Here is a 26,849-nt window from a genome sequence, read left to right as displayed (position 1 = left end):
GGGGCAGGAGCTGTGAGGCCGAGAGCCTTCGAGGCGCGCACCACGAAGGCTGCCCACGGCCAGGGCGGCCGAGGAGCAAGGCCGGCCGGGCGGGCAGCAGAGGTGCACAGCGCGGCCTGGGGACACGCTTCGCCCCCTCCGCTGCAGCGTTTGCGTCCCTCAGGGCCCGCCGCCGCCCTGTGTTTTGTGAGATGGCGGCAGCCGGGCCGCCCCACGCGGCACAGCGCGACGGGCCGCCCGCCTCTCCGCCCGGGCCTCAACCGCCCGGCAGCGGCGCCGCCCCGCGCGCGCGGTCACTGGCGCGGCGCCCGGAGGCCGGACTACAGCTCCCGTCATGCTCGGGGGCGGCGCGCAGGCGCGGAGCTGCTGGTCGCGGGTGAGGGAGCTGGGTCGCTGCCGCCGCCCGGGTGAGTGGGGAGCGGCCGCGGGAGCCGGGCGCTGGGGTCGGGGCCGGGCCCGGGGTCGGGGCCGAGCGTGGCCGCGATCACGCGGGCTGTGCCGGGCAGTCCTCGCGGGGGTGCCGGGGAGGGTACGGGGCGGTGGGCGGCGGCGGGCGCAGCCCTCCGCCCGCTGCCACAGCGCAGCGGGAGCCCGGCGGGAGGGGCCGCGCCGGCGGCGGGAGGAGGAAGAAGGGGCTGGGTCGGCGCCCGCCCGTCCCGGACCCCAGCGGCTCCGCGGGAGGCCCCCGAAGCCTCGGTTGTTTTTTCGGAGCGGGAAGGTCAGGGCTTCGCTAGCGCGGAGCTAAGGGTGCAGGGCGGGGTTTTCGTGTTTGCATTGGGAAACGGGCTCTGGAGCAGTGGGGGTTTCCTGCCGCTGGCAGTGAGGGGGGTTTTGTGGGCTCAGGGGCTGAGAGGAGCCGGGGGGGTGTCTGCTGGTGGGCGCTCAGGTAGAGGGTATTGGTTCATTTTTTAGCCAGCACCCAACTTTTCTGTGAAACCCGAAAACTGTAACTTTATAAACTTCGCCTGTAGATCTGGTTAGCATAATTCTTCCGACTTGCTATGTATGTTTTCTGCGACTTACAAAGCATGCAGGTTAATGGCACTTCATTACGGAAGAACGCTTTTCCGGTGCACCCGTGGCTGGCGGAGGGTTTGTGCTCTGCAGCGCTTGACAACAGGCCTCCGCTGCCGGGGGCGCCCGGTGAGGCTGTGCCCGGGCAGGGAGCGGGCCCGAGCAGCCTGTCCGTGCACCGGGAGCGGCCGAGGCCCAGGAGGCTCCCGTGCGCGTCTGCACACCCCGTTTTCCGTGTTTCCTGAGAATTTTGCACATAAGCTCTCGGGTATAAGCCTCTGAACGCTATCAGCCTGTTTCTTTGCGGGTAGGCGTAAGTTGTTTTGAACATAAGTGCTGTTCTAGAGATGTTGCTCTGTGCTTTAAATTTGCTATAATATATTGAATATATCCTCAAGACTAAAGTTTTGCTTGAAAGACAGCCTGTGATGTAAGGGAGAACCTGAAATTGGCTAGTACTTGGAAGTTTTCCCTAACTAACATCATGGGGATAAAGTGAATTTCTTCTGCTGTGCTGTTCTAGGCTTGTAAGTTTCGCCACTTTTTTTGTAGTGGATACCAGCATCTGAATGTTTCTGTAAATGTTCAGATAGCTTGCATCTGATGTTTCTTTTTGACTGAAATGCCTGTAGGCAATTCCTCCAGGAGGAGATACTGCGTATCAATGTCCATCGGCAGTACATCTCTATTGAAGAAAATCCAGGTATTGTCTGAACAAAAATGATACCAAAACATCCCTCCTCCTGGCCAGCTAGTAACTCCCAACACAGTGGTGCTGCCCTGTGCATTGGGAGAGGGAATGGACAGCTGGAGCAGCGATTTCTGCCAGAGGAATTTCTCAGGGCGGGCAGTACCTGCGGTAACTGGGATTTTTAGCTTATCCCAGTTTTGTATTTCTTTGTGATCATAACAGCTGCCCTGGAGCTAGTTTGATGAGCACGCCTGGAAGTGTCGTGAAGATGGATGTACTGAAATGCCACCTCCCGCGCTGCCGAGGCTGACGCTTCCGTGCCCTGTGCAGCCTGCCAAATGCATGCTTCGGGGCTCCTGGCTCTGTTGCCTCTGCTATTGCCTGGCCTGGATGGCTATGTCCATACAGCCCTGCAGCATGGGTGACTGGTTTTCAAGAACAGGTGCACAGGAGTAAGTTTTTATGGGACAAGGCCAACTCGGCAGCTTAGCCATCAGTCAGAGCACCCTGCCTGCAAGATAGCTGTGTCCTAGTTCTGTGTAGTTGTATACAGGACATATAAAAGAGCAAAGTGGGCTTTGTCTGGTTCCAGGTGCCCTCTGATACAGAGGAGGAGCAGACAGGAACTGGAAATACAGGTGTGTTCTGATTTCCTTCATCATGGTCTGTGTAGTTACTCTGCAGTAGCTGTTTGTCCCCCTCCACTCCTTGGACACTGTCCACTGTATGGACAAATGTGAAGTTGGGGAAGCTCAGTTTGCCGAGTATAAAACTTAGTGAATTGTTTCTTTGAACAGAATGAAGCCTCGGGCTTGCTTGTGTAGGAAAGTAGCCCAGAATAGCTATTCCTTACTGCCTGGAAAACACAGCTTACCCTGACAGAAAGCACAGGCAAAGATGAGCTGCCACCTGCTGGCTCCGTACAGCCTGGGGCTGGGGAGTGCCTGCTGGTTCCCTGGGCAGGAGAACCTGGTTCATGTACCCTACCTCAGGCTGGAGATTAGGAAGGCTCAGGTGGGTTTTTGAGAGCTTTCTGCTAAGAAAAGCAGCATTGGGCTGTTCAGCAGAGTTATTGTAAGCTATTACAAAAACATCCTAAGGAACCTGCTGGGATTATGATAATATTTATATTTACTCATTTTTCTCCTAGCTTTGGTAAACAGCTCTTTCAAGTGCAGCACGTTCTTCATAAACAGCTCTGTATAATCTCACACACTGGAAAATAAAATTGTTGCCATCGTAGGAGTTCCCTGGGGAAATGCTCAGATTAGGCTCCTCCAAGTAGCTGGGATGGTCTGGGGCCCTGACTGGTGCAGGAATGCTGACAGCCCTGCGGACCTCCCTGCTCCGGGTCGGGTTCACCCAGAGGCTGGGTGAAAGGAGGCTCTGAAGGAACAAGTGAGATTAAAGTGAACTCTGTGAATGTGCTAGCCAAAACCGGCTTGGTTTGTTTTTCATGATGTCACTTCTATTTTAAAATCCAAGTTACGGAAACCATTTACAGTGGATTTTAACAAAACTGTAGTTTCCTGTGGGCAAGATATTTCTAAAGAGTTAATTCCTGTTAGGGTTCCAAGAAATTGTGTTCTTAAGTATAATAGAAATTTCTGGGGGGTGAATTTTTGAAAGAAAATTGGAAGCTAGCTATTTTTAGAATCTTTTGGTTTTTAAAAATACACTTTCAGATAGGAGAAAACAGAAATATTTTAACTTGTAGTTAAGAAGTGTGTGAAAGTTGCTTGACAGTCTTTCATAGGATGATTCTGGTAATTATAAAATTGCCTGAAGTAAAGTTACTGCTATCTTCTAATTTCTTTAGTTGTTCATTGATTTCTGAGGTGAAGGAATAATGGCAAGACTTTCGTCTTTGTGATGTCCAGCAGAATATCTTAATTTCTGATTTTTCAACTTCTCTTCTGCTTAATAAGCAGAGAATTGAAATTTGATTGATTGGAAGTGATGGCTCTGTTTCCATTTCCCCAAATGTTTCTTATGCAACTATGAAGCTGCTAGAGTGAAGAACTTAGTTCACCTTATAGTTATATATCTGAAAAAAGACTACTAGTCCTTTTGACTTTTAACGTATGTAATGTTTTCATGGAAAAGCTAAGAAGGATACTTAGAAGAAAACTAGTTCCACTCATCAAAATAGCACAAAGTATTTGCAAAGCCAAAATTGATGGTTACAGTTTTGCCTGTGATTTTGCAGTAAGATGTGCCACAAATATTCACAGTCTAAATAACTGGTCCTTCTAAAAAAACTTGTAATTTGTTACACATGTATCTTGCTCTATGCTGCACTGCTACAGTGAGTGATGGAAAGCAAATAGAGTACCGAAAGTGTTTTAATGGGAGGTGAAGGGGCTTGTTTGATTAGATTAGGGCTTCAGCTGGCCTTTATGCCCATTTTAGGCCATGAGAATTCCTGACACCATGTTTTAAAACCTGATTTTTAGCACATTATATATGAGTGTCATCTATGCTGTGGTAGGGAATGTTTCTGAAAGTCGTTACCAAGCAATCTCTGTGTAGTACAGACATGCTAATCAGTGCTACCATCATAGCTTTTTAAAGGTGTCCATGTTAAGTGTGCTTTCATATTTTAAAGAATACTTTTGATAGGTACTAGAAAATGTGTCCAAAACTCTTTAAGTTTAAATTTGCCAGGCAACATGTAATTGTCTTCCTGCTGAAGTGAAGACTCAGTTACAGAAATAGTGGGTTTTTTTGCTCTGCTGCTTTATTTTTCACTTTTGTGTGTGTGTGAACACTGTAGCTCAGGGTTTGAAATGGCTACTTTGATCACATTATAAAAACAAGTGAGACTAAGGGCTGTGACCTGAACATTAATTAACGTATTATAAAGGATGAGTAGTTTTCCAATGTAAAACATACCAATGCAGTAAATAAAAGGTAATTCATTCTGGGTGACAGCATTTTACAGCAAGTCATGGAGAGGAAATACAGCCTACATGAACGCAATGTATGGTTATGCAGTGCTAGTCTGTCAGAGTAAGGGGAGCATTATTCTGCAGTATGCTAACTATTCTGCTCCTTATAATTACCCGTTAAAACTACACCTTTTAATATTTGAATGCAAATGGACATGCAGAACTGTGGTAAATAGCAGTGTGTTGATGTAGGATTCAGATGGTGCGGCCTGGTCACAAACAATGCTGTGTAATCAGCTGCAGGAAATGTTTTTCTTTTATGATAGTGTGTAATGGCTTAAACTGTAAAGAAGGGCAAAACATTATGGCTCTAGGAATGACAAGTTTGCATGCAGATTGTGTGGCATCTGCTGCAGCTATCAGCTAATTGTCCTTCAGCTGTTATGCACCTGGAGAAACAAATACTCCGGGGCTATGAAAACTGTAGGAGGTGGCACGCTAGACCGTAGAGACACTCCATTACTTTTGGAACATGGCTTTGAAAACCATAGGTGTGCTACCGTCTGCATTTTCTGCAGGCGTTAAACTCTGATGTTCTCAGCTCTGTGGCCTCTTGCAAAAGGACCAGGCTCTTCCAACATGATTGATTTTAGTTCAGAGGATGCTATACACTGTTCTTTTGACATAATTTACCATGAAATTGAGAATTCCTCCTGGTTTTTGTTATGTTCAAGAAAACTTTACCTAAGTTGGTAGTTCAGCTTTGGAATTATGTCCTATTGATGTCAACTGTGGTTTACAAGTAAGCTCTAGTGTTTATGTCAGTAATATATTGTTTTAAAAGCAGACATCTTGAAAATAGCTGTAAATATATTCCTCATTCAGGTGTAGATGTTGGTAGGAACTGAAAATTTACCGTTCTTGCAAAGACAATTGTTAAAACCAGATTTACTTTACAGGTAAACTTGACTGAATGACATGGATGAACCATTATGTGCTCATGTCTGTTCAGTGTCTCTGAATTAAAATATCACCGTATGTAACTGTGACAGCCAGGAAGACCTTTCTTGATGTAAACTGAGGTGAAGGAATCCTGTAAACAGGATTCCATGCTATAGTATGTATATACAGTCCTTCTTTTTCTTTTACTTAAGAGGCAATAACTTTAAATTGATCTGGTTTTGAAGTACAGTGTAGGTGCAGGTTTGAAGTAATGCAGTTAGTATATGTGGCGTGAGCATCTGAACTGCAATGTGGGCTATTAGAGAACAAATAACGTTTGCTCTATGTCTGATCTCTGTGTGGAGTATTTCTATAGAACTGAGAAAGGGGTTAGGGAGGCTAATAAGCCTGAATGTATAGATCTAGCTTTTGCTCCTCGAATACATTATGGATGCTCTTGCTCACTTACAGAGAGTCATTCAAATTACCTTTTTGGTGTGTGTGCTAAAATTGAAGCAAGAATTTGGCTGAACAAAAGGAGAATCCCCGAACTTCTTGCAGAAAAATGAGAGAAACCAACTTTGCTTGAACACTGTCGTGATTAACTGTTTGTTTTTTCCAAGCCAAATGCTCAAAAATTGTGACTGTTGGGAAAAAGGTACCCTGTGCTCTCCTTGTCCCTGAGAAGTACTATATAGACTGTACATCTTTTGAATGACCCCAATTTCCTCTAAGTATAATATTTAGTGAGCAGTTATCCAGTCTGTTCTGTATTTTAGATTTTTTTTTTTTGGCAGTAGGATTGACTGGAGTGCTGCTACTTAGGAGCTGTATTCCCTACGCTTTTCATCAAGGCATTTTAATTTTCCTCAGACGGAACAGAATGTTACTTCAATGGTAGTGCTATAATTAATTCAGAGGCAAACTTCCTTTGTTCCCTCTGTAGGTAATACGCAGGGATATGAGTCAGTAACAAGCAATTAGCTTGTTTGTAGTGAAGTTCTCCTTTACTGCCCTCAAACAGCAGCAGCAACAATAAATGTAAAGCATCTTAGCTCTTCTTTTGACTGCAGTATCTGTAAAAACTGATGGCATTAGGCTGGACTCATGAATACTAGGTATAGTTGGTATCTCCTCCCTCCTACCCCGCAGCCTGAGCTGCTCTGTAGGCATTATGGACTTGGAGCTGTTATTGAGAAAACTGGGTACTGGCATTCATCTGAAAGTATACGTAGCTTAGTTATTGATGGAAAAGGGCATAGCAGGACGGGATTCTTGTCAGTGAAGAAGCAAGGTGTAGACAGCTTCCAAGCACTCTTTTTCTGTTATAGAATAACAAATAGCTATGAATACTGGATGAAAACGTTTTCCTTCAGAGATGTATTTGGAGGTTGAAGATGCTTTGTCATTGGGATATTTACCTTAACTATGGTTAATTCTTTTTAAAACTTTTTTAAATAGATCTGGTTAAGAATAAGACTTGGGTTTGAAGTGTTTGAGCAACTTGCTACTGCCCAAGTCATGACACTCCCATTTCGAAAGGACTTGGACAAGTACAAAGATCTCGATGAGGACGAAATTCTTGGCAAACTTTCGGAAGAAGAACTGAAACAACTGGAAACTGTTTTGGATGATCTTGACCCTGAGGTAGGTATTAGCCAAGAGAAGTTTTTTTTTCATTTGTTCAGAAACTAGTCTGAAATAAATGAGACTTTTTTTTTTTTTTTTACTTAAACAATATACTCATGGACAGAGTTTTTTCCTAGTCTGCTAAGGATCTTATTTACAGATATGTATGTGTATACAATGTTTCCACTGTTTATTTCCTGTTTGCAATGTGAATGCAACTGCAGGAGAGGAAAATGGAAGATGAGATTGTCAGGAGGAGCTTTCTGGGATTTATTTATAAATAAAAAAATTGCTTTTACACATGTTCTTGAAAAGAAAGTTTATTTAGAAAGGCCTGCTTAACTTTCCTGTTTCCAGTGTTGTCTGGTAAACAGCCCTTTTGCATGCATTTTTATTTTGTTGCTTCTACCGTTGGAATTTGATGGAAGAGGGAGTGTGCTAACCTCTTCTAAAGATTCCTGGTCCTGTATCTGGTAGCCTGTATCTATTCCTGTCCTTGTGCTGACTTTGCAAAGAGGAGGCAAATAATTACTCAGCTCCTGAATGATTATGTTAGCATGGGGTATTGAATAAGGAATATTTTAGCTTTCTGTTATAAAGAGCTGAGTTATGTCCTCTACTGATACTGCAGCTAATGTCAGAGTCCAAGACTTGTGTTTTCACCTCCTGATTCTCTTTTCTTGCTGTAATAGGACCAGGATTAAGTTTAAGCTTGATGTTCAGGGATCACTTAAAAATATTATAATTACCTATTTTGTTGCACTGCAAGATGTTCTTGATATTTTAATTGGCTTTGGCTTTATAGACATTTTAACAGATGAGAACTGGAAAAAGTGATTGGTTGTCTTTTATGACAGTCTAAATTTCTATACATTCTGTTCTTTCCATACTAATATCCCCCATTTTTTCTGTTTTTTTTTTTTTTTTTTCTTTAGCTGAAATATCTTGATGGTAGTGAAAAACACCCCACCTTGAGTAAGGTCAAAAGTAGAAACGCTCTGTGTTAAATGCTGAACAATAGTATAGGCAGTTGTCTTAAAGACTTAGAAGCACATGGATATAAGTGATGGAGGAAGCAGTCGTCTTGCTGAATGTCTAAACCGTAAATAGCTGAGTTTTATTTACTACTACTCATTTAAACAGTGTTCATTCTAGACGAGAAATACAAAGTAACTAGCAAGTCTAGTGCTGGGAGCTATTGTACTTAAAGTATTGCTCCAGTCCTATTCAGAGTGCAGTGTGCTCTAGTTTTAATTACATTCTTGGTATCTAAATAATAGATTACCTTGCGTCCTCCCCTGCCCCAAAAGAAAGGAAGTTGGCAAGGGATCAAAGATTGCCTAAAAAGGATGATGTATTGGGTTTGAACCTTGGGGAGAGGGACAAGGAAGAGGGAAATGAAACTAAACAGGTGTTCGCTCAGACTTTCTAAGCTGTACTTGTTTGCTCCATTTTGTTTTGCAGAACGCGCTTCTGCCTGCAGGCTTCCGACAGAAAGACCAGACTGCTAAAAAGGCTTCAGGTCCCTTCGACAGGGAGCGACTCCTTGCATATTTGGAGAAGCAGGCTCTTGAGCACAAAGACAGGGAAGACTATGTGCCTTTTACAAGAGAAAAGAAAGGTAACACCACCCTTTCCGGTGTAGGTGGTTGTGAAATCTCTGAAGTGGACTAGCCAGAACTACTGTGAACCAAAGTTTATTGAAGCAGTGGCAGCCCTAATGCTTTTTAACTGGCGTTGTTTCCAAATGAGTGCTACTGTGCAGAGGCGGGATGCTTCCTGTTCAAGCATTTAGTGACGCTGGGGCTGCTGTGCTGTTTGCATGTAGCACAGGAAGGAAATAAGACTCAAAGATTTTATCAAAGATTGCAAAGTTCTGATGGGGGCGTTATCCTCAAAATAAGAGCTACCCCTGATTTGTGTTAATAATAACAAATGCTGTCGTTGTGCCTGTGGCTTATGCCCTGTGGTGCTGAGTACAGACAGAAACATTTGTAATACTATGTTGAATTTAAAACAGCAGTAGAATGATGTCATGGTAGATACTCAATAATGTTCAAAGACATTGTAGGCTGATAAGGCCAGGCAAGTGGTGTATGCAATCATGTTGTCTTTCTAGTGTCCTTACTGAGAGGTTTAATAAGATTGCATAGTTATTATTAACTAATTACATAGTTAACATCGCAAGAAGCTTTCAAATCTGGCAGTGGGTTTGTGGTCTAAAAACTATGGAAACATTGACCCAATGAGTGGACACATTATTAAAGCCTGGGGTTTTAAATCTTTGTTTCGGATCTAGTCTTCTCATTGACTTGATGTGAAGCATTTTCCGTTTCAGGAGAAAATTAAAAAAGAATGTTCATCTTAAATATTGTAAGAATAGATTTATTTATTTTTTTCCCACAAAACAAGAGTTTCCAAATTTGTTGTGTCTTGCTAAGCACTGTTGGTAGGGACAGAAACTCCCAGTCCTGTGCTGGGCACATATGCGTAGGAGGAGGCTTTCAGCTGTCGCCACAATGTTTGTGTACTGCTTGTGAATCCTAGCTTGTCTGAACCTTCCCTAGCAGTAGGGCAGATCTGCTGCAGTAAGACTTCAGTAAATTGTTTGATAAGTTGTATTCCAACTGCCCAAGATGAACAGGCTCCTCTTTTCTTAAGGGTTTGAAACCCTTTAATTCTACTTAATTCTCTGGTGTAAATCATTGCTTATTTCAGACTTGAGTCTTCATTCATCTACTGAGTTTGTATATATGATCGTGATCATGGTGTATATTCGGTGAAAATTTTGTTGGGGCTATTTGCATTTTCTCTGCCTGTACTAGATAGCTGTTACTTCACAATGTTGGTCTCTCTCTTTCTTTTCCTTGAAGTAACAGAGAGATTGTGACTTTAGAATGTGCTGCACTGTATGTGATGTGCTACTTCCTTAATACACTGTGTTTTGCCTTATTTGTATAGTTTAATACCACTTTTGTTGAGAGATGATAACTGTGACACTCCTTTGCTGGAAGGAGAATGGGAGTTTGCTAACTGAACCTGTAAGAGTAACAGAGTTAAGGGTAATGCAATGTATTGAATGTAAAAGGCAGTCAAAGATACCTACAGCAGTGGTACAATGTTATGGTACCTCTGCTGCTGGCAAGTATCTGTTGATCCCATGTTTGGCTGTGTAGTGTGCTGCTGCTTCCTCCCCTGTTCTGCTTCTTGCTTGACATATTTTCTAGTATATGTTGGAGACGGCCTAATGGTTTAACGTGATTGAGTTCAAGTATACTCGGGGCTCACAGCTGGTTTAGGGAATCCTTGGAGGCCGGCTAGCTTGTACACCGCTCCTTCAGGATGTGAGACTGGGCATGGAGGATTTGTTCCAGTTAGTACTTCTTTTTCTACTGAGTACTAGCGCTTCATTCAGATAGGTGGTTCTTTAAAGTCGGCTTACGTATATGTGCACACGGCAAAATACTATTTGTTTGGGTAGATAAAATCTGTGAGAATCATGTAGAAAAACAGAAGGGTCCAGCTGTAACACAAATCTTGGTTAAGAAAGATCAAATGTCATTTCCTTTATGTAATAAAGTATTACTAAACAGCAGTCTGTCTGGATGTTGCAATATGTCATACCAGTTAGTAAAATTTCCTGTATATCTTAAAGAAAAAAAAGAGTAGCTATTTAATAGCTTTTTCTACCATTTATTTTGGTACCATAGAAGAGAAAATAATATGAAAAATGAAATGTAGCTTACTTTCATTAAAACTAAAAACATGGAAACAAATGTTCAGTATGGAAATTCATGCTCTGTTAAATGGGCAGGAGGAGGCAAGAAGGCTAAAGTTATTTTGTAGTAGGTGAGGGATAACCTTTTCCTCTCATGAAAATGTTATGGTTCAGCTTTGATTTGCTGCTATGTTTGTAGCCATTTTGCACAAAAATGGCAAACCTATGTAACTTAATCTTTTAAATCAAGAAATCTTGGTCTTTATCTAGATCTAAAACTTGGAAAGGGAATGGAACAAAACTTAATACTTATGTAGGATGTTTTTTATCTAAAGGGAGCTCTTACCCTAATGCGCTTTTCTTTAATATTAAAAAAACAAACCTTCTTTCCCTACTACAGTGTAAAGCAAAATCCTCTCTTCCAGTTGTCTTAAGTACCTCATTTTTGGGTAACATGCTATTAAAACAATGTTTTCACTGATAGATGACGTGATTTCTCCAAATCTTTGGAACCTTTTCTTGCCCTGTGCTATGAAATATGGAAGATCTGAAATAACGTAAAGTGTCCTGATGTAGTGAGATGAACAGTGCTAAAGAAATGTGAAGCTTAACAACCCCTAAATTATATTCTATTGCATTTTCCCAGTGCTTGATTCTGTTTCTAAACGCATCCTTAAAAACATACTTTGTTTTTAAACACTATTCAATGACTAAAGTCACATTCTGTTCCAATTAAGTGTTGAACCATACAGTAAGCCATTGTTTAAGAGATTCATGAGAGCAATGTGGTAATAATTTCAACAAAACTGGCTTTGTCTCAATCTGTGTATGTAAGTATGTCATAAAGATTTTACAAGGCATACAGCAAGGAGAAGGATCTCTCATCTAAACAGTGAAGCAAGGCTTCAGCACTGGAGTCTGTTGCCCTCAAGTGTGTTCCACACATCTGAGCAAGTCTGACCAATGCTCCTCTTTTCTTTTGGAACAGCAAAAGATGAGAATTATTACACCTGAGATAACAACATATCTAACATCAGTGATGTACTTTGTGCTGTGTAGTGCAAGGCATTAGCAAAATATTATGCAAACTAAGCTTTGCATTTCTAGCCTTTCCACTCTCCTAATCATAGCTTTCTCTTCTAGCTCTCCCTCTGCAGTCCTGCTGGGGTATGTTTGTTCTGAGTAGATTTGCATTTCATGTAACTTTTGCTTTAATGTTGGGTTTGGTTTTGGGGTTTTTTTCCTGCTCTATCACCCAGAAAATATTGTTAGGCTGAAGCTGTAGTCACCTGGCTAGAGCTCTTTTGGTGCTGTCCTGCTCTAAATCACCATTTGCTTCTGTGGCAGCAGGATTTGGGATTCTGTGTTCTCTGTTTGCCTTTCAATCACTGGTCTTTAAAGTAAGTGTGTTACATGTTATATAATGAAGCTAATCTCCTGTAGGAGCTTTGGGGAAACAACTTGTTGAATTGACATTCTCCATGCAAGACTATTGGAACAAAATAATATGTGCTACTCTAGCCTTAATGTAAAACAGTTTTCTAACTAACTGCTATGTGCTCTGTAATCAGGTAACAAATAACAGTACTGTTTCTACAGTAAGACTCGAAGGAAGTCCCTTGTAAGTTGAATTAAAAAAAAATAGTATTAAATTGTGCTTACAAGTGAATTGATGAACCTAATTCTATCACATGGTAAGAATTGGTGATTGATGAATTGTGGATTATATCAGTTTCTGGACTGATGAAGCTTTAAGGAACATAAGACATATAGAGTATATCAGATGTTGCTTGCTCTTCTTCATGAAGTCACTGATGAGATGAGCTTGTATTTGGTTGTCCTCAGGTGACATTTGATTCCTTTTCTGCAAACAGACTACTGCAAAGTGGATTTTAGACTTCCTTCTGATCTGCAAATCACTTGCTTCCTACTAGCATGGGGGTAGGACTGCAGGATATGTGAGAATAGTACCCGCAATATGTGGTGCATGGCCACGCTGAACAGACCTGATTTCTGCAAGATTTTCAGTCCCACCTTAGATACTGTGAGTCTGTGTATGAAACGTCTAGGGCACGTCAACACACGTCATCCAACGTTTCTGCCTTTTGAGCAATGCGATTGTGTGGAACTTGGAACTGAAAGTTCATTCTGTAGCAAAGAAAGCCTATGAATTAATCCTGCGATGTGCATCATTGAACATGTTAGCTAAAGGCATAGAAGACCTGAATATATAATTATCACAGAAATGATGTAAACATCTCTGAAATTTGCCTCTTTGTGTTGTATTGCTTAATCTTTGCAGTATCCTTGTTGGCTGAAAAGGAGGATGTCGTGTTCCTTCATGTGATCAAACCCCTGCTATTTGGAAAAGCTCCACTTGAGGGCCGAGAAAGCTATTCATCTCATGGGCTGCACAGATGTGTAGTTTTTGTTTTGTTTTTTGGGTTTTTTTTAAAGAAGCTTACATTAGTAACGGGGGAAGGGAATTGTCAAACTGTCTTGGCAGCAGGCCTTGAGTTAGATCATTGTCCCCAGAGACACAGGGGTATTACCCTTTTTGAAGTAAGTTTGTTACTAGAAGTGGGGAGTAGGAAGGACCTGCTTTCATATGCGCATTGTAAATCTCGGAACTCTGGGCTAGGATGAGATGAAGCCAATCGATGAGAGGTTATATACACAAGGGTGTGACCTGTTTTATAACAAAAACTGCTCCTGACCCAGTTCATGTGACTGCAGTTGGCTGCAATGAACATTTCTGGAGGGGAGCAGCTTTTAACATTTTTGCTTTAATAAAAACTAAATACACTTCTCTCTCTCTTTAGGTAATCTTAAGAGTCAGGCATGTATGGATAAATTTAGTCTTACTCTCAGGAAGCAAATGTTTAGAACCAGAAGTTCCTAACCTATGAATGTAAGAATTACTTAAAGTAACATAGGGAAGTAGTTCTTTTTTGTGAGTACTGTGTGATGAACCAGCCAGGAGGCTGATCTAGGTTGAAACACGTTTTGACAAAGTTGCTTCTAATTGAGATCAGTTTCCTTCTCCCGCTCGCTGCCTGCTGCACTGATGCTGCAAATAGGACAACATCAATGAAGGCTCAGGCGCTCAAATTGCGCTTCTCTTCTCCTTCCTTGTACTCTGAAATCCTCCCTTTTTTACTAGTCTATATTACTGAGGGAAAATCATGCAAACATAGCTCATGAAAGGCTTTAGATCATGTTTATGCTGTTCAGAGTGTTTCATAGGTTAATGAAAACCTCATCATTCTCATACCTCTTCTGAAAATTACAATTAAAGTTGAAAGTTATTCTCTCCCCAGTAGGTGATGCTGGTAAAATAAAATGGCGGTAGAAATGTACAGTATCAATTATATCAAAATAATCTTACACATTTACTACTTAAGCCTTCAATTTATGAAGGTTTTCTTTTAATCCTGAATCACCACAAAACTTGGTTTCTTTTGCACTGTCCATCAAACCTGAGGTATGGGTGGTAATGCATGTCATCTGCTTTCAGCTACTGTTTGTAGTCAGTACAGTTATGTAAGGAGATTTATTTTCTGCTTCTAAATATGGATAATGACCATTTATACAACTTTCCAAAGAGATAGCAACCCAGGAATGAAAATAGTGTGTTGCTAGCAACAGATCTTGGTCATCAGACTGTGTTGTCAGAGAAAAACCTGATACACTTCTTTGTAGTCTGTGCTAGTGGTAATGCATTAAGTTCCTTTAAAAAGAAAATGAACCACAAACTAGTGTAATCTAGGATGGGGATTTGGACAGCGAGAAAAAGTGGATGGGTTTTGTTATGCCTGTGTCTGCTGTAGGACACAGGAGCTGACTTGAGGCATTGCTTCCCACAAGTGGTGAAACCAAAATCCCACTTTGTTGGAATTTCCCAGAAATAAAACTAAAACATCCCTATAAAGCTTCTTGTCACTGGGAGGTATTTAAAAATGCTAAACTTAGTCTTAGTCCAAACATGTAACAAAATACACTTGTATGCAGTATGAGGGGAAAAAATCTTAGGCTTCTGGCTTCTGCCCAGCTGGTCTGATTCTGGTGCATGGTGGGTTTTCATCGTGTAATTGGGATAAGCTAGTATGATTCTTGTGTGGAAATGTTTTTTGGCTATGAATATGGAAGAGGGTGGGTTCCTGAATTAGCACTGAGACTTCGTAGGAAGATTATCAACACTGCTTCGTACCCTGGGAAATAACTAAAGGAAGTTGGAACCCCTTTTTCACAGCTGTCTCTGCTGATAGCTCAGGCAGCTTGGAGCATTTGAAAACCTTTGAGTAACTGTTAAGATTAGATTCACAGTTTTCTAGTTGTGAATTACTTCTATAAATTGCATCAGTTTTGTTCTCTCATACAGTACCGGAGCTTTTATTTACCACGTTAATTTGTCCTGAACCTAAGCACCCCTTACCTCTCCTGGGTTCTTACCCAGTGGTAGACTTCTTTGTTCTGAAAGGCCAATTCTAAATCATTCAAATCTGAACTGTTTTCAGAATAACTGTTAGAATAGTTTTCTCGTATTCTCATTTCTTACCCTAACTTTTCAGCTGAAAATAAATGCAGGAGTTATGCTAACTACACAGACCTCTATTTATAATCCATGTCTTCAAAAACAACTTTTCTCATTACCCATAAAAAGTTGGTGCAGAATGTGATATTACTACTGCTCCTTTTCCCATTGAATCTTCTGTAACCTTTCTAAGTATCATTTTAGAAAATACTGTCATTGGCAGAGAAATCTATTATCTTGTTTAGTGCTGTTCACAAACCATGGTTTTCTCAAGCAGGTCCGGCATCTCTTTTTTTACATCAAAACAGAGTTACATCTGAGATCAGAAATATCATATATGCTGTAAAACTGCAGTGAATACTCAGGTCCATGATTTCAGATGATTCTTTGATATTCTGTTTCTCTGACACATTCAGATTACAGTTCTGCCTGGGTCCCTTTCTCCCTTGAGAGGATACCGGTCATCGTTCTTCAGCGATACTAGATTTTCCTTACAGGCACTTTTTCTAGGCTGTTTAAAATGTGTAATGGAGGCTTATATTTTACTCTCTAATCCTTAGGAGAAACAAATAAGATTGGAGTCATGATACAGACTCCTGAAAATTTGGAATAAGTAAAGTTACATTCCTGCTTATGCTCTTTCTTCATCTCTGACTTTCAAGAACAAACAGAAGAAACCTCATTCCTTTATGTTGTCCTTGGTGCTCTTCTCAGGTTTTACTAAATGTAAACCTTAGTTTATTCCTTATTACAGAAAAGTTTAAAGGTAAGTAGCTATATAATACAAAGTAACATCAGACTTTTCATTTTCTTTACTCCAGGGAAAATATTTATCCCCAAGCAAAAGCCTGTACAGTCTTATACAGAAGAAAAATTCTCTCTTGATCCAGAACTGGAGGAAGCCTTGACCAGTGCCACAGACACAGAATTAGGTGACCTTGCAGGTTAGTTCTTTTTGAAGTATGAATGGGCTGTTGCGTATTTAGACAAGAAAGATTTGTAATTAATGTGGTAGTGTGTTTGTTATCTGAAATGTGACTATAGGAAGTTGTGATACAAACTAGATCATGTTATATACCAGTTTGCTTGTAGCATATCAACTGTGTTGATTTGTGATAATTTATAGGAAGGTAGATTATTTTGGCCTGCAAGAGATACTTGATTTTCAAACTCAAAACCTTTGAGTTCATTCCTCAAACTGGCTGTTTCTTGTTGTGTACACTGCGGCTTTTTCTTGCATATAAGAATGTGCTGCTATGTGCCTGCATTCCGAAAGCTTCGGTCAAGAATTTTGTGACTGAACTGCATTTTTAACTTTGATGCTTGAACCTGGTGAGGTCAAATCTTTAAGATGTGAAAGCAAACTAGAAAGTCTGTAATTAATTAATTTTTTTTCTTCTACTTTTGTTTAAATTAGTAAGAGATTGAATGGCTTATTGTACTGATAACTGGGTGTTTTACAAACATCAGTTGTTATTATTTAAAGGAACTCTGCATCTGAGCTGAATTAGTCAGGAATGGTAAAATTGTTTTTTTGCTTTTTCTTGTTTTCCTTTTACAGCTATACTGGGAATGTCCAACTTGATAACAAACAATCAGTTCTGTGATGTAGTAGGAAGCAGTAATGGGGTTGACAAAGACAGCTTCTCAAGTAAGTGTGTATGCAAGTGCTAGATAAATGAGTTCTTTGTACTGCATACAGTTACTATAGCATTAACTATTTTCTAGCATTCTTCATAGACCATTCAGTCTTGAGTTGGAAATGTGCATGTCTATAACATTGCTAATTGAGTTCTGGCAAGAGTGGAATTAAAATAAATCTACACTAAAATCTGTTCTGCAGTTAAGTCACTTTGGGGAGATGAAAGTAGGTATAAACATGCATTTGTGCGTGTTGGGTTTTTATGTTTCATGTTTGTGTTTGTAATTCAACTCCTGTATGCTTTCTGAAAAAAGCTTGTGTGCAAGAAAAGCAGAAAGGCTGTGAGGACCTTTGGAAAAGAATTGAACTTTATGAAAATATGGTCAGGGAGGATGGTATGCTTTTTGGGTGGGGGATACATGTAAGGACTGATGAAATGATCTTTAAATACAGTAATGTGTATCATTTATTCACAGTGAATGTATGTAACCTATTTGATTACAATTAAATGCCTTACTTTTCAGATATAGTAAAAGGTGAAAAAATGTTGCCTGTTTTTGATGAACCGCCAAATCCCACAAATGTGGAGGAGACACTGCAAAGGATTAAAGATAATGATTCTCGTCTTGTTGAAGTTAATCTAAATAACATTAAGGTAATTACTTGAAGTCTGCAGTAAATATGCTGCTTTTTCTGAGTAGAAGACACTTTTAGCAGCAAAACTCTATAAGAGAACATGATAGGCGTATTTTAAGTACAGCAGCCTTTCTGCTAAATGTTGCAGTGTGTGTAATCTCAGAAACCTGGAGCTAAACCATAAGCCATCTTGGTTTCTTTTGCCAAATGTGTATTTAAAAAGTCTTAGATTTTGTTGCTGCCAAGTTGGCGACAGTTCCAGCAGTTCACTACTGTGGAGTTAACTACTGCTTTGAATCCTTGGTCCTTGATGAAGCAACGTGCTATCAGATACTGCTATTGCAAACAAAGCAGTATTTTTACCTGACATCCTTCTGATTCTTGTAGAAAAGAGCTGTTGGCAGTTAGGGCAGCTTCTGCTCATAAGTGTAACAGTTGTGTTTTTAAACATGACTAAAACTTTTGTATGTTTGCGTGAAAGAAAACAGAACTATAACACTCCTGACTTACAGTGCAGACAGCAGTCATGGGCTGCTAGCTGCAGCCTTGCTAGCAGCCTAGGCTATTTGTTGCCCTTGATAAAGGAAGAAAATAAAATACATGGCTTAAGAATATTGTACAATAGAGAAATACTAGCCAAAATAAATGCCTAAAAAGATAACAGAACAAAATTTCTGGCATAATAAACTGAGAAATTGCTACCCTAATTAATTATCTAAAATTATTCCTTTTAGGCTTGGTTGCTACTACACTGTAAAAATTATCGAACTATAAATTGGCAAATCGTGGAATTATTCTTATTAGAACACAGAAAATGAAATGCTAATGGTTTCACCAATCTAAAGCTCTAAATCTTTTTATATTTGTGAGAGGTTAATTTCATGTTGATAGTTAGCAGAATGTTTGGTTAATGTAAATTTTGCTCAGCAACAGTTCCAAATCAGCTAAATATTTCTTAACACTTCTATTGTGGCAATGGCATCAATGTAGTAAAGATGACTTTGCTTTATAGAATTGGTGACTCTAATAGCCATTGCATCTTACATACAGCTTTGCTATACATGTAGGCCTTTACTGTGAGACTGATGGATACCAGTGATAGTTAATATTATAGTACGTTTTGCTGTAAAGGGAATAAGATAATGGAAGAAGTTGGGGGGGGGGGGGATAAACTTGTGTATCTCAAGAGAGTGAAATGCTATTTTTAATTCAAGAACATACCAATTCCAACGCTGAAAGAATTTGCAAAAGCCTTAGAAACCAACACATATGTGAAGAATTTTAGCCTTGCAGCCACCCGAAGCAATGATCCTGTTGCTGTTGTAAGTACCCTTGCTAACGCGCTTTGGTGGGGTGCAAGAGAAGTTAGGATGGAATAACAATGGTGAGGGATTGAATTGAATCCTGTTTAAAATATTTAGGGATTAAAATTATTAAATTCCGTTACACTGTAAAGTATGTTTTCTTTAACAAAGCTTTGTTGAATCAAAGTTGGTAAATGATTACTAGTTGACTGATACGCATCAGATGTATGAGATGAGTGAGAATTCTTTTTTTTTCTCCAATCCCTTCCCTCTGATTTTTCATTTTGCTAGCCTCCTTCCTGTTTTTCTTTCCTAATTGTTTAGTTCCTGATGTTCATTCCACAAGCCAATAGTATATTCAAAATTAAAAGAAGCACATGTGAGGACTGAAAAAGCTCATAATCTTTTTCAACTAACTAGAGTTTTAGTTGAAGAAAGTTGTAAAATACCTGTGCGTCTGATCTCCCTGCTACCAAAGACTGGCTTAAAGCATTGGTATATAAAGCATAATATTAGTAAAGGTATCTACTTTGACACAATTGAAACTTAAGTTATTTATCGTCTGGTCCTATGTTGAATCAAAAGCAGTACCTTATTTATTTGCAAATAAAGAGGTAAGAAAACAGCAGTAACTGTTTTGCCAGGACAATCCTTTGCATTTGTTTTAATTTCAAATTAGAAAGAAAACTGGTTTGAAAGACTCCATTAAATAAACAAATGAACGTTTGAAAGCTTTGGTTTGGGTCAGTTAAAAAGTTCCTTTTCAGTAGAACTGAAACATTTGTAACAAAAATCTATAAAGGCTTGTTTTCTTGGGTGTGGTTTTGTTGGGTTTTTTTGCATTATGACTTGATAAAAAGAAAAAAAATAAATCTTATGATTTTTATGACAGTAAACCTTAGCAGTTACCTATTCTTGTTTTCTTATTTTCTCAGAAATAAGATCAGGTATATGCCATTTCCATAAGAGTGCTTTTAGCTACACGCTGGTAATGTGCTTACAGCTTTGAATTTTACCTCTTCCTACCAAATCTGTAGACACAAGCATTTTGAAAGTCAGATCTCCTGTTTACAAATTAACCATATCTAATGCTTCTTTCAGTTGACTAACACCCTTTCTTTGGCCTTTACTTAGCAGCTTGCATTACTCATTGTATGCTGTGAAGCCTTACAAAATGGAATTGGTCCAATATGCTAATTTCAGACAATTTGTATTCTGTGTAGCTTTTTAGTTTGTAACAAGAGAAAGACAGGCCTTTTCTTGACTAAATACTATTAAAAAAGGGAATGTAGATAATGCCTGCTTGAAGACTCACTTCAGTCTCAAATAAGTGAAAACTTGCAAAGTTATACCATGCATCTGTGAACTTGTGGCTCGTATTGAACTAGTTAGGGGAAATGGTTATCACTGTGTCCTATGATGTACTGTAGCAAAATTCAAAAGTTTAATGATGCTTTCTTGCATTCAAAGGCTCTTGCAGATATGCTGAGAGTAAACACAAAATTAAGAAGTTTAAACATAGAATCAAACTTCATCACTGGAGCTGGAATTTTGGCACTGGTCGACGCGCTGAAAGACAATGAAACATTGACAGAGATCAAAATTGATAATCAGGTAAGTGAGGTGGTGGTAATATCATAATTAAAATCAGTCTATCCTAGTTGACTGAATATTTTTAGAATGCAGCTTGTGATAAACTTCCAAAATATTTTACTTTTAAATATCTTAACCCCGTGAATGATTGTCCTTAAGATTCTCAGAAGCACCCAGTTGAAGCTGATTCCTGGTCACTTCTGTGCTTGTTTGTGCTTTAAAGTGCACAAACATATTTTATGACCTTCTGCCTTTTAGATTAATGAAGCTAAGTGTTTACTGACTAATATGATTAAAGTATTCTGATCTCTTTTAGGGTGAATACACATAAGCTCTGTTGTCTTTGTGCACCTTTTATTTTAACAGAGGCAGCAGCTGGGCACAGTTGCAGAAGTAGAAATTGCAAAGATGCTTGAAGAAAACACCAAGATCCTCAAATTTGGATACCATTTCACACAACAGGGACCTCGAGCCAGGGCAGCTGCAGCTATCACAAAAAATAATGATTTGGGTAAGACCCATCAGTAAAGAGTGACTATTAAATGAATGTGTGTGGGGCACAGGTTTTAAAGGTGACTGTTTTTTCTGCTCTTCTGTTGACATAACCAGGATAGCAAAATACGAGTAGATCAGTTTCAGATTTCTCCTGTGCTTTACTCCTACTCTTCTGTTGCTGCTTGATGTTCTCTTTTTATTTTGTTGCAGAGCATTCAGGTCTATGAGTTGAGGGTTTTTAGCATAGTCTAAAAGAAGAACAGTCAAATTCCACGTGAGTTGTGGCAAAGGGAGGGAAAATAATAGTTTTGATCAGTTTTATTCAGATAAGATTCATCATTTCTTTAAAAGCAGTACCTGAATTTAATAGTGCAGGATGCCTTCCTTAATGCCAGTACACCCAGTCTCATTTGGATTACTTGAGCAAGGAAACTGAACCTACTGTCCTGTGCAGAGGCTGGGACTGGGTCATCTCTTCCCTTATGGTTCTGTTCATGCACAGGTACCTTTCCTGCCTCCCTTAAAGGTAGGTGGTTGCAGTGGCATCTTTATTTGCTGCAGTAAGTTTTGTTGGAGCTTATCTGTTAGAATCCTAACTAAATGGATAAAAGAAAATTGGTTAATAATACAGCACGTGAATGGAAATCGCTTGTATAATAATGTCAAATACTTGAAGCTATGTGGTCCATCTATTTAAATAGAATTACATTTTAAAACTCCATTTAATTAAATTTTTTGGCTTTAGATGCTTTGTGGTAAGGGCTACACATCTCATCAGTGTGAAAATGGGTCAGGCAGTTCAGTAGTAGTACTAGTTCAGGAATTAGAAGGAATGACATAGGAAATTGGAACTTGGTTTAAAGATCTGCTTCCCCTCTGAGTAAATTTTAAAGTGGAAGAAAATAGCTCTGAAAGAGATGGAGGGGGAGTAACAGAATAGAGCATAGAGAGAGAAGAAAGGCACTCAGACACTGCATAACTTTCTCAAAATAGATTCTAAATCAGTTATTTTTCGTCGTAACGCTTCAGGTGTCTCTCTACTTTTTTTTTAAGGTTTCTCTTTTCACTTGTTCTCATTTTAGTGTTTGACTGTTGGAAATCTATGTTTCTGTTGATATCTTGCCTTTTTTTCTTTGCTTTCTTAGTCTGGAGTATGCAAGTAAATGTTTCTGCAAATACCTTTTCATCTCTCCAGCCTTGAAGCTACAGAGACAGGTTACTCTGAATACCCAGTTGGGTATTGAGCACTGAAAACTGAGATGTTCCAAGTCTCTCATTTCTGTCTTTGTACGTTTCTTCTAAAAAAATAGTCTACCTCATCCTTCTCCCTTGTTTACACTGTGTTGTACTACTTCCCTTTTCTTTGTCTGAAACTGTGTACGTGTTGCTTTCAACTGCATGATTGGAGAAGTCTAAGGTTGGAAACTCTTCCATCTGTTCTTGCGATTTGATGAAAGCAGATATGCATAACTTCTGTCACTGATGAAAACAATTTGGATTCAAATGGAGATAAGTCTATGGGTTACTCTCAATGTAAGCAATACATTGGCTTCGTAAAGAGTAAAATTCTAGTGTGATTCTATTCTGATTGTGTCTTTAGACTGTATCTAAAGCATTTCTTGAGACAGGAAGAGGGAGGGGAAACAAAATAGCTTTCCCTCTGTTATTTTGATCTGAAGGTAAAGAAGATCAACTCAAATTGCAAATATCTGTAAAACTAGATAATTTCTCATTAGTGGATTTGAGAACAGAATCACCTTCTTATATAGACATGCTTGCTCCACTTTTTTAAACAAAGTAGAGATGCCCTATATAATTTCTAAGACCTTTAGCCTCATTTGCTGTGTCTGCACAGAAAAGGAAAACACAGTTTGACAGGGGAAAAAGAAAATACCAGTTGAACATACTACAAATATTGAGCAAAACTCCAGTCATTCAGTCAATCTTGCATATTCTTAAGTCTAAACAGCATGTAAGCTTTAGTGATTTTATTCACAAAGTTTTGTTGCTCTTGCACTTTCTGATAAATGAATATTTTTTTATTAATAAATGGAATGTTTTAGGCTATTGAATGTAACATCGTTTTTTTGCAAAGTGTATAAATTGTATTAGATATACTGTGAAACTCTTTTGAAGCCATGTGCACTTAATTTTCCACCACTAGAAAACTGCATTGTAAAAAAAGAGCACTGGCTAAATCTGCTTACCTAACATAGAATGATTAATGTTTCCTGCAAGTCTTCCCTCACAAATATTTGAAGCTGTTCATGAATAACACAATAAGCACTGCTAAAGCATAAGCTTAAAATCATGGATAATACTAAGTCTTAATTACCTTAAGTTGTACTGTGTGAAACTTTATGCGGCAGAGTAACTGTTAATTAACTGTTGATTTTGTAGAAATATGAAAATTAGTTACAATGATAAAATAGTAAAACTTTTTTTTTTCTTTTTTGTCACAGTTCGTAAGAGAAGGGTTGAAGGAGACAACTAGTAGATCTTGTTGTCAAAACCATGTGGAGATTTCAAGGGTCGTCAAGGCACGCTCATTACCGTGGGCTTTGGCAATCTTGGACTACATTTACCTGGGTTAGAAGGGAAAAGACTGGAAACCTCATTCCTTTTAAAGCAAAGCTATATTAATAATCTGCTGGTATGCATCACATTTTTCAGATTGAGACACAGTAACTGCACCAGTCTCTGTACCATAGTTTTCGATTGTTTTTAAGAACTTTTTTGTATTTCAAGACTTCGGCTGTGCTTTCTACTAAAAATGTAATTGCCAATCAATGGTATAATTGTCTGTAGTCAAAGAATGGGACATTCAAAATCATTGGGCAGATAATGACCCAACTGAAATATTTGTTAGAAAATCTGGGGTTGCTTATTTACATGGAGGGGTGTGTATATTCTTGAAAACAATGCATTAGTGATAAGGGATTCTTCACACAACAGTTGGACTCATTGTATAGAGCTGCTCAGCCTTGTTCATATGCACTGAAGAGAAAGTTTTCGCAGCTATCTTATTTGTAATTATTTTTTACTTTTGATTCGTTCTTCATACTGTGATTAAGTTTAAAGACATCCCTGTAAACCAAACAAAAATAAATTGGCTAAGAACTTCTCCCAAGAGATTTGAGGGACTAATAAAAAAGTGGAAGCCTTGCAAAATGACAGTTTTTCTATTACATCTAAATCCTTAAAGTCTTTTTCAAAATGTCCCATAACTGTATCTTGCTCTGTATCTAAACTGGATATGTTTTAAGACTGATTTCATGTGTTCATCAGCATTATTTAGTTTATATTCTTCATTTAAAAATCCTTATCTACATTCATAAGTATCTTTCTCTAGAAGTAGTGGACATGCATTTGTTAAATTCTGCATAATTCTGTACAGGCGAAGCAGCCTTAACTGTAAAACCACTGTCCTTAATTTGCTGGCAAACAGAAAAAATCCTTTTTTTTCAAGCTGTTGCATTAAGCTATTAGTACTTCATGTAAATCTATCATTTTTTAATAAAGCAGTGAAGTAACACTTCTAAGAAAGGATTTTTCTATTCTACTTATGTATCGATGTTGAAACACTACATAAGACAAGCAGAAATTAACCAATATGCAGTGTCAAATCTGTATGGTGTAGTAATTATTAAAGTATTTAAAGTTCTATATCTAAGCAAACTAATAAGGTGACAAGAATCACTTCAACTTCTGTACATAATCACAGTAGACTTCTCTGAAATAATATGAAAATCTAGAGGCTTTTTGGTGTAGGTCTGTTTGGACTGTACTGTACTAGTTTGCTCCATGTTGTCATGAGGTCATAAACTCTCAAAAATGTTCTAAAGGACTGCTCGGCTATATTTATAGCAACAGAGAAGCCAACTGACAACTCTTTTCATCAAAGGATCATAATATGGTGAGCATTTTATGCATAGAAGACATATTGGACTGATATTTTTGCATCAGGTTCTATATACTATAAAAACTTAACAGAGCAACTCTCTGACACTGTTCCCATGTTGTAATTTGCTGCAAATCTTGTTTTGGATCTTTAAAGACAGACTTTGTTCTGGAGGTGACTTTGAATTTCACTGCAACTGTACAGAGAATTTTAAACTTATAGTGCCTTCAGTGAAGATGTATATAACTGGTTTATACTTGTGGAGAACATTTTTTTTTTTCCTGTTTCAAAATCAGCCTTTTATTATAGTTACAAATAAATGTGTGCTCTGAAAAGCAAGTCGGAATGACTTCTGTTAAAACCAAAGACTATACATACTATAACTTTGAAACAACTAGAAGTAACCTGGCTAGTAACAAAAAGGGCTTCTTTTGGTTTTGGCTTTTGTAAGTTTTCAAGAACTTTTAGATTTTGAAATTTACATTATTACATAGTATGCATAAAGTCACAAGTTAAGTGTCTTTTTACAGACAGTGCTGTATAAACATGGCCAAAGCATGTCATGTGCTGAGTTGCCTAAAGCTGTACTTTACTTTTTATTTGCTAGGCACCATAATAATTTTATGTCAAAAAACCAGGCTGTAATATCTTCCTTCATTTGTTGAAGGGCTGCGTGTTCCTGGGAATCTGTTCACGTATTGTGATTCTATGATGATTTATTTTATCATTATCTAACAAGATTAGGCCGTTATCTCCTACTTGAAGATGGAGAAAAATGAAAGGCTGGATTATGGAAATGATAGCCCAAATCCCTTCCTTACTTTATTAAATCAAGTTTAGCTGCTTAATGGTTTATATTCCAATCAAATGCAGGGGCTTTAAGCTGCAACTCTCAGGTGTCCTGTCACAGATGATAGTAGTGGACCTTAATGATTGGTTTAGCTCTGTAGGCAGCAGCTAAACTAAGTATTTGACTGCTTGTTGGCACTTTCAGGATAGATATCTGACAGGCTGGGCATAGAAAGCTAGTTCTTTTCAACCAGAAGGGTTTGGCCCTCCAAATTGTTGCAAGACATTTGGCATGGTGCATGGAACAGTTACAATAATCACTTTTGTGCCTACGATGTGTATCCTTTTTGGAATAAATGAAGGAATTCAGTCTGTAGCCAAGAATCATAAACAATCTCAACAAGCAAAGTGAACACTGATGTAGTGCTATCAAGCGTAGTGAGATTTTTGTGTATGACTTTGTTATTTTTGAGTGCAAAAGTGGTATTACTTTGATAACAAGCTACTACAAACACAAGGTCTTTCCAAAAGAGGTGATACTTTTTTCTTCTTAATTATTTTTCAGGCTTAATGCAGAAGTCAAATGACCACATACATTGAGTCTGCTGGTTCCAAGCTAAGCATGGAAACATAGCCTATATTCCAAAGCAATTAGCTATTTACTGTTGTGTCTTAAAGAAACAGCCTCATTCTCTCTACAGCTTGAGTAATACTGTTTGTAAGCTACAAACGAGCAAGTGTTCAATTTAAATTTCCATTGAGGAAACATGAATTGAGTGTTTTCGCGTATCAGCACTATATGCTGTCAGATTGTAAACCAGTAAAAGTTTTGGATGATTAAAGTACTGTATTCTTTTGTTGTCGTTTTTGTGGTGTGGTTTTTTTGTTTTTGTTTTAAATAGTACACTGACTTGCTTAACATTGACCCAGGTGTTTATGTCAAACCATTACTTTTTTTTTTTTCCTCTGGTAGGCAAGTGAGGGAGCAAAGGGCACTTCTGGAAGTAAAGGGCTACTCTTGTGGAACTTGATTTTCACAAAGCAGGCACCAGGAAGATGTGTACGAGCCC

At 38.9% G+C, this 26,849-nt stretch overlaps 1 protein-coding gene across 3 annotated transcripts; it reads left to right on the top strand.

The window, feature by feature from the left end:
- Positions 1-386: 386 nt before the first annotated feature.
- LOC104251801 (tropomodulin-3) lies at positions 387-26,635 on the top strand. Of its 3 annotated transcripts, none has more exons than XR_009484265.1 (11): positions 387-407; positions 7,000-7,185; positions 8,632-8,788; positions 16,241-16,363; positions 16,981-17,070; positions 17,586-17,716; positions 18,912-19,019; positions 20,472-20,615; positions 20,961-21,105; positions 23,552-25,005; positions 26,345-26,635. XR_009484265.1 is itself a non-coding variant. In XM_059823834.1 (10 exons), the coding sequence occupies exons 2-10, from the start codon at positions 7,060-7,062 to the stop codon at positions 23,581-23,583; spliced, it is 1,056 nt and encodes a 351-aa protein (XP_059679817.1). In that variant the 5' UTR covers positions 387-407; positions 7,000-7,059; the 3' UTR covers positions 23,584-26,635. The 3 variants fall into 3 exon arrangements, 1 of the variants encoding a protein (XP_059679817.1); XR_009484264.1 differs by lacking the exon at positions 26,345-26,635 and adding an exon at positions 22,235-22,376 and having other exon boundaries at positions 23,552-23,586; XM_059823834.1 differs by having other exon boundaries at positions 23,552-26,635.
- The last annotated feature ends 214 nt before the right edge of the window (positions 26,636-26,849 follow it).

The sequence above is a fragment of the Gavia stellata genome, chromosome 13 (genome assembly GCF_030936135.1).
Source record: "Gavia stellata isolate bGavSte3 chromosome 13, bGavSte3.hap2, whole genome shotgun sequence".
Classification (NCBI taxonomy): domain Eukaryota; kingdom Metazoa; phylum Chordata; class Aves; order Gaviiformes; family Gaviidae; genus Gavia; species Gavia stellata.
This window is presented reverse-complemented; position numbering and strand designations above follow the sequence as displayed.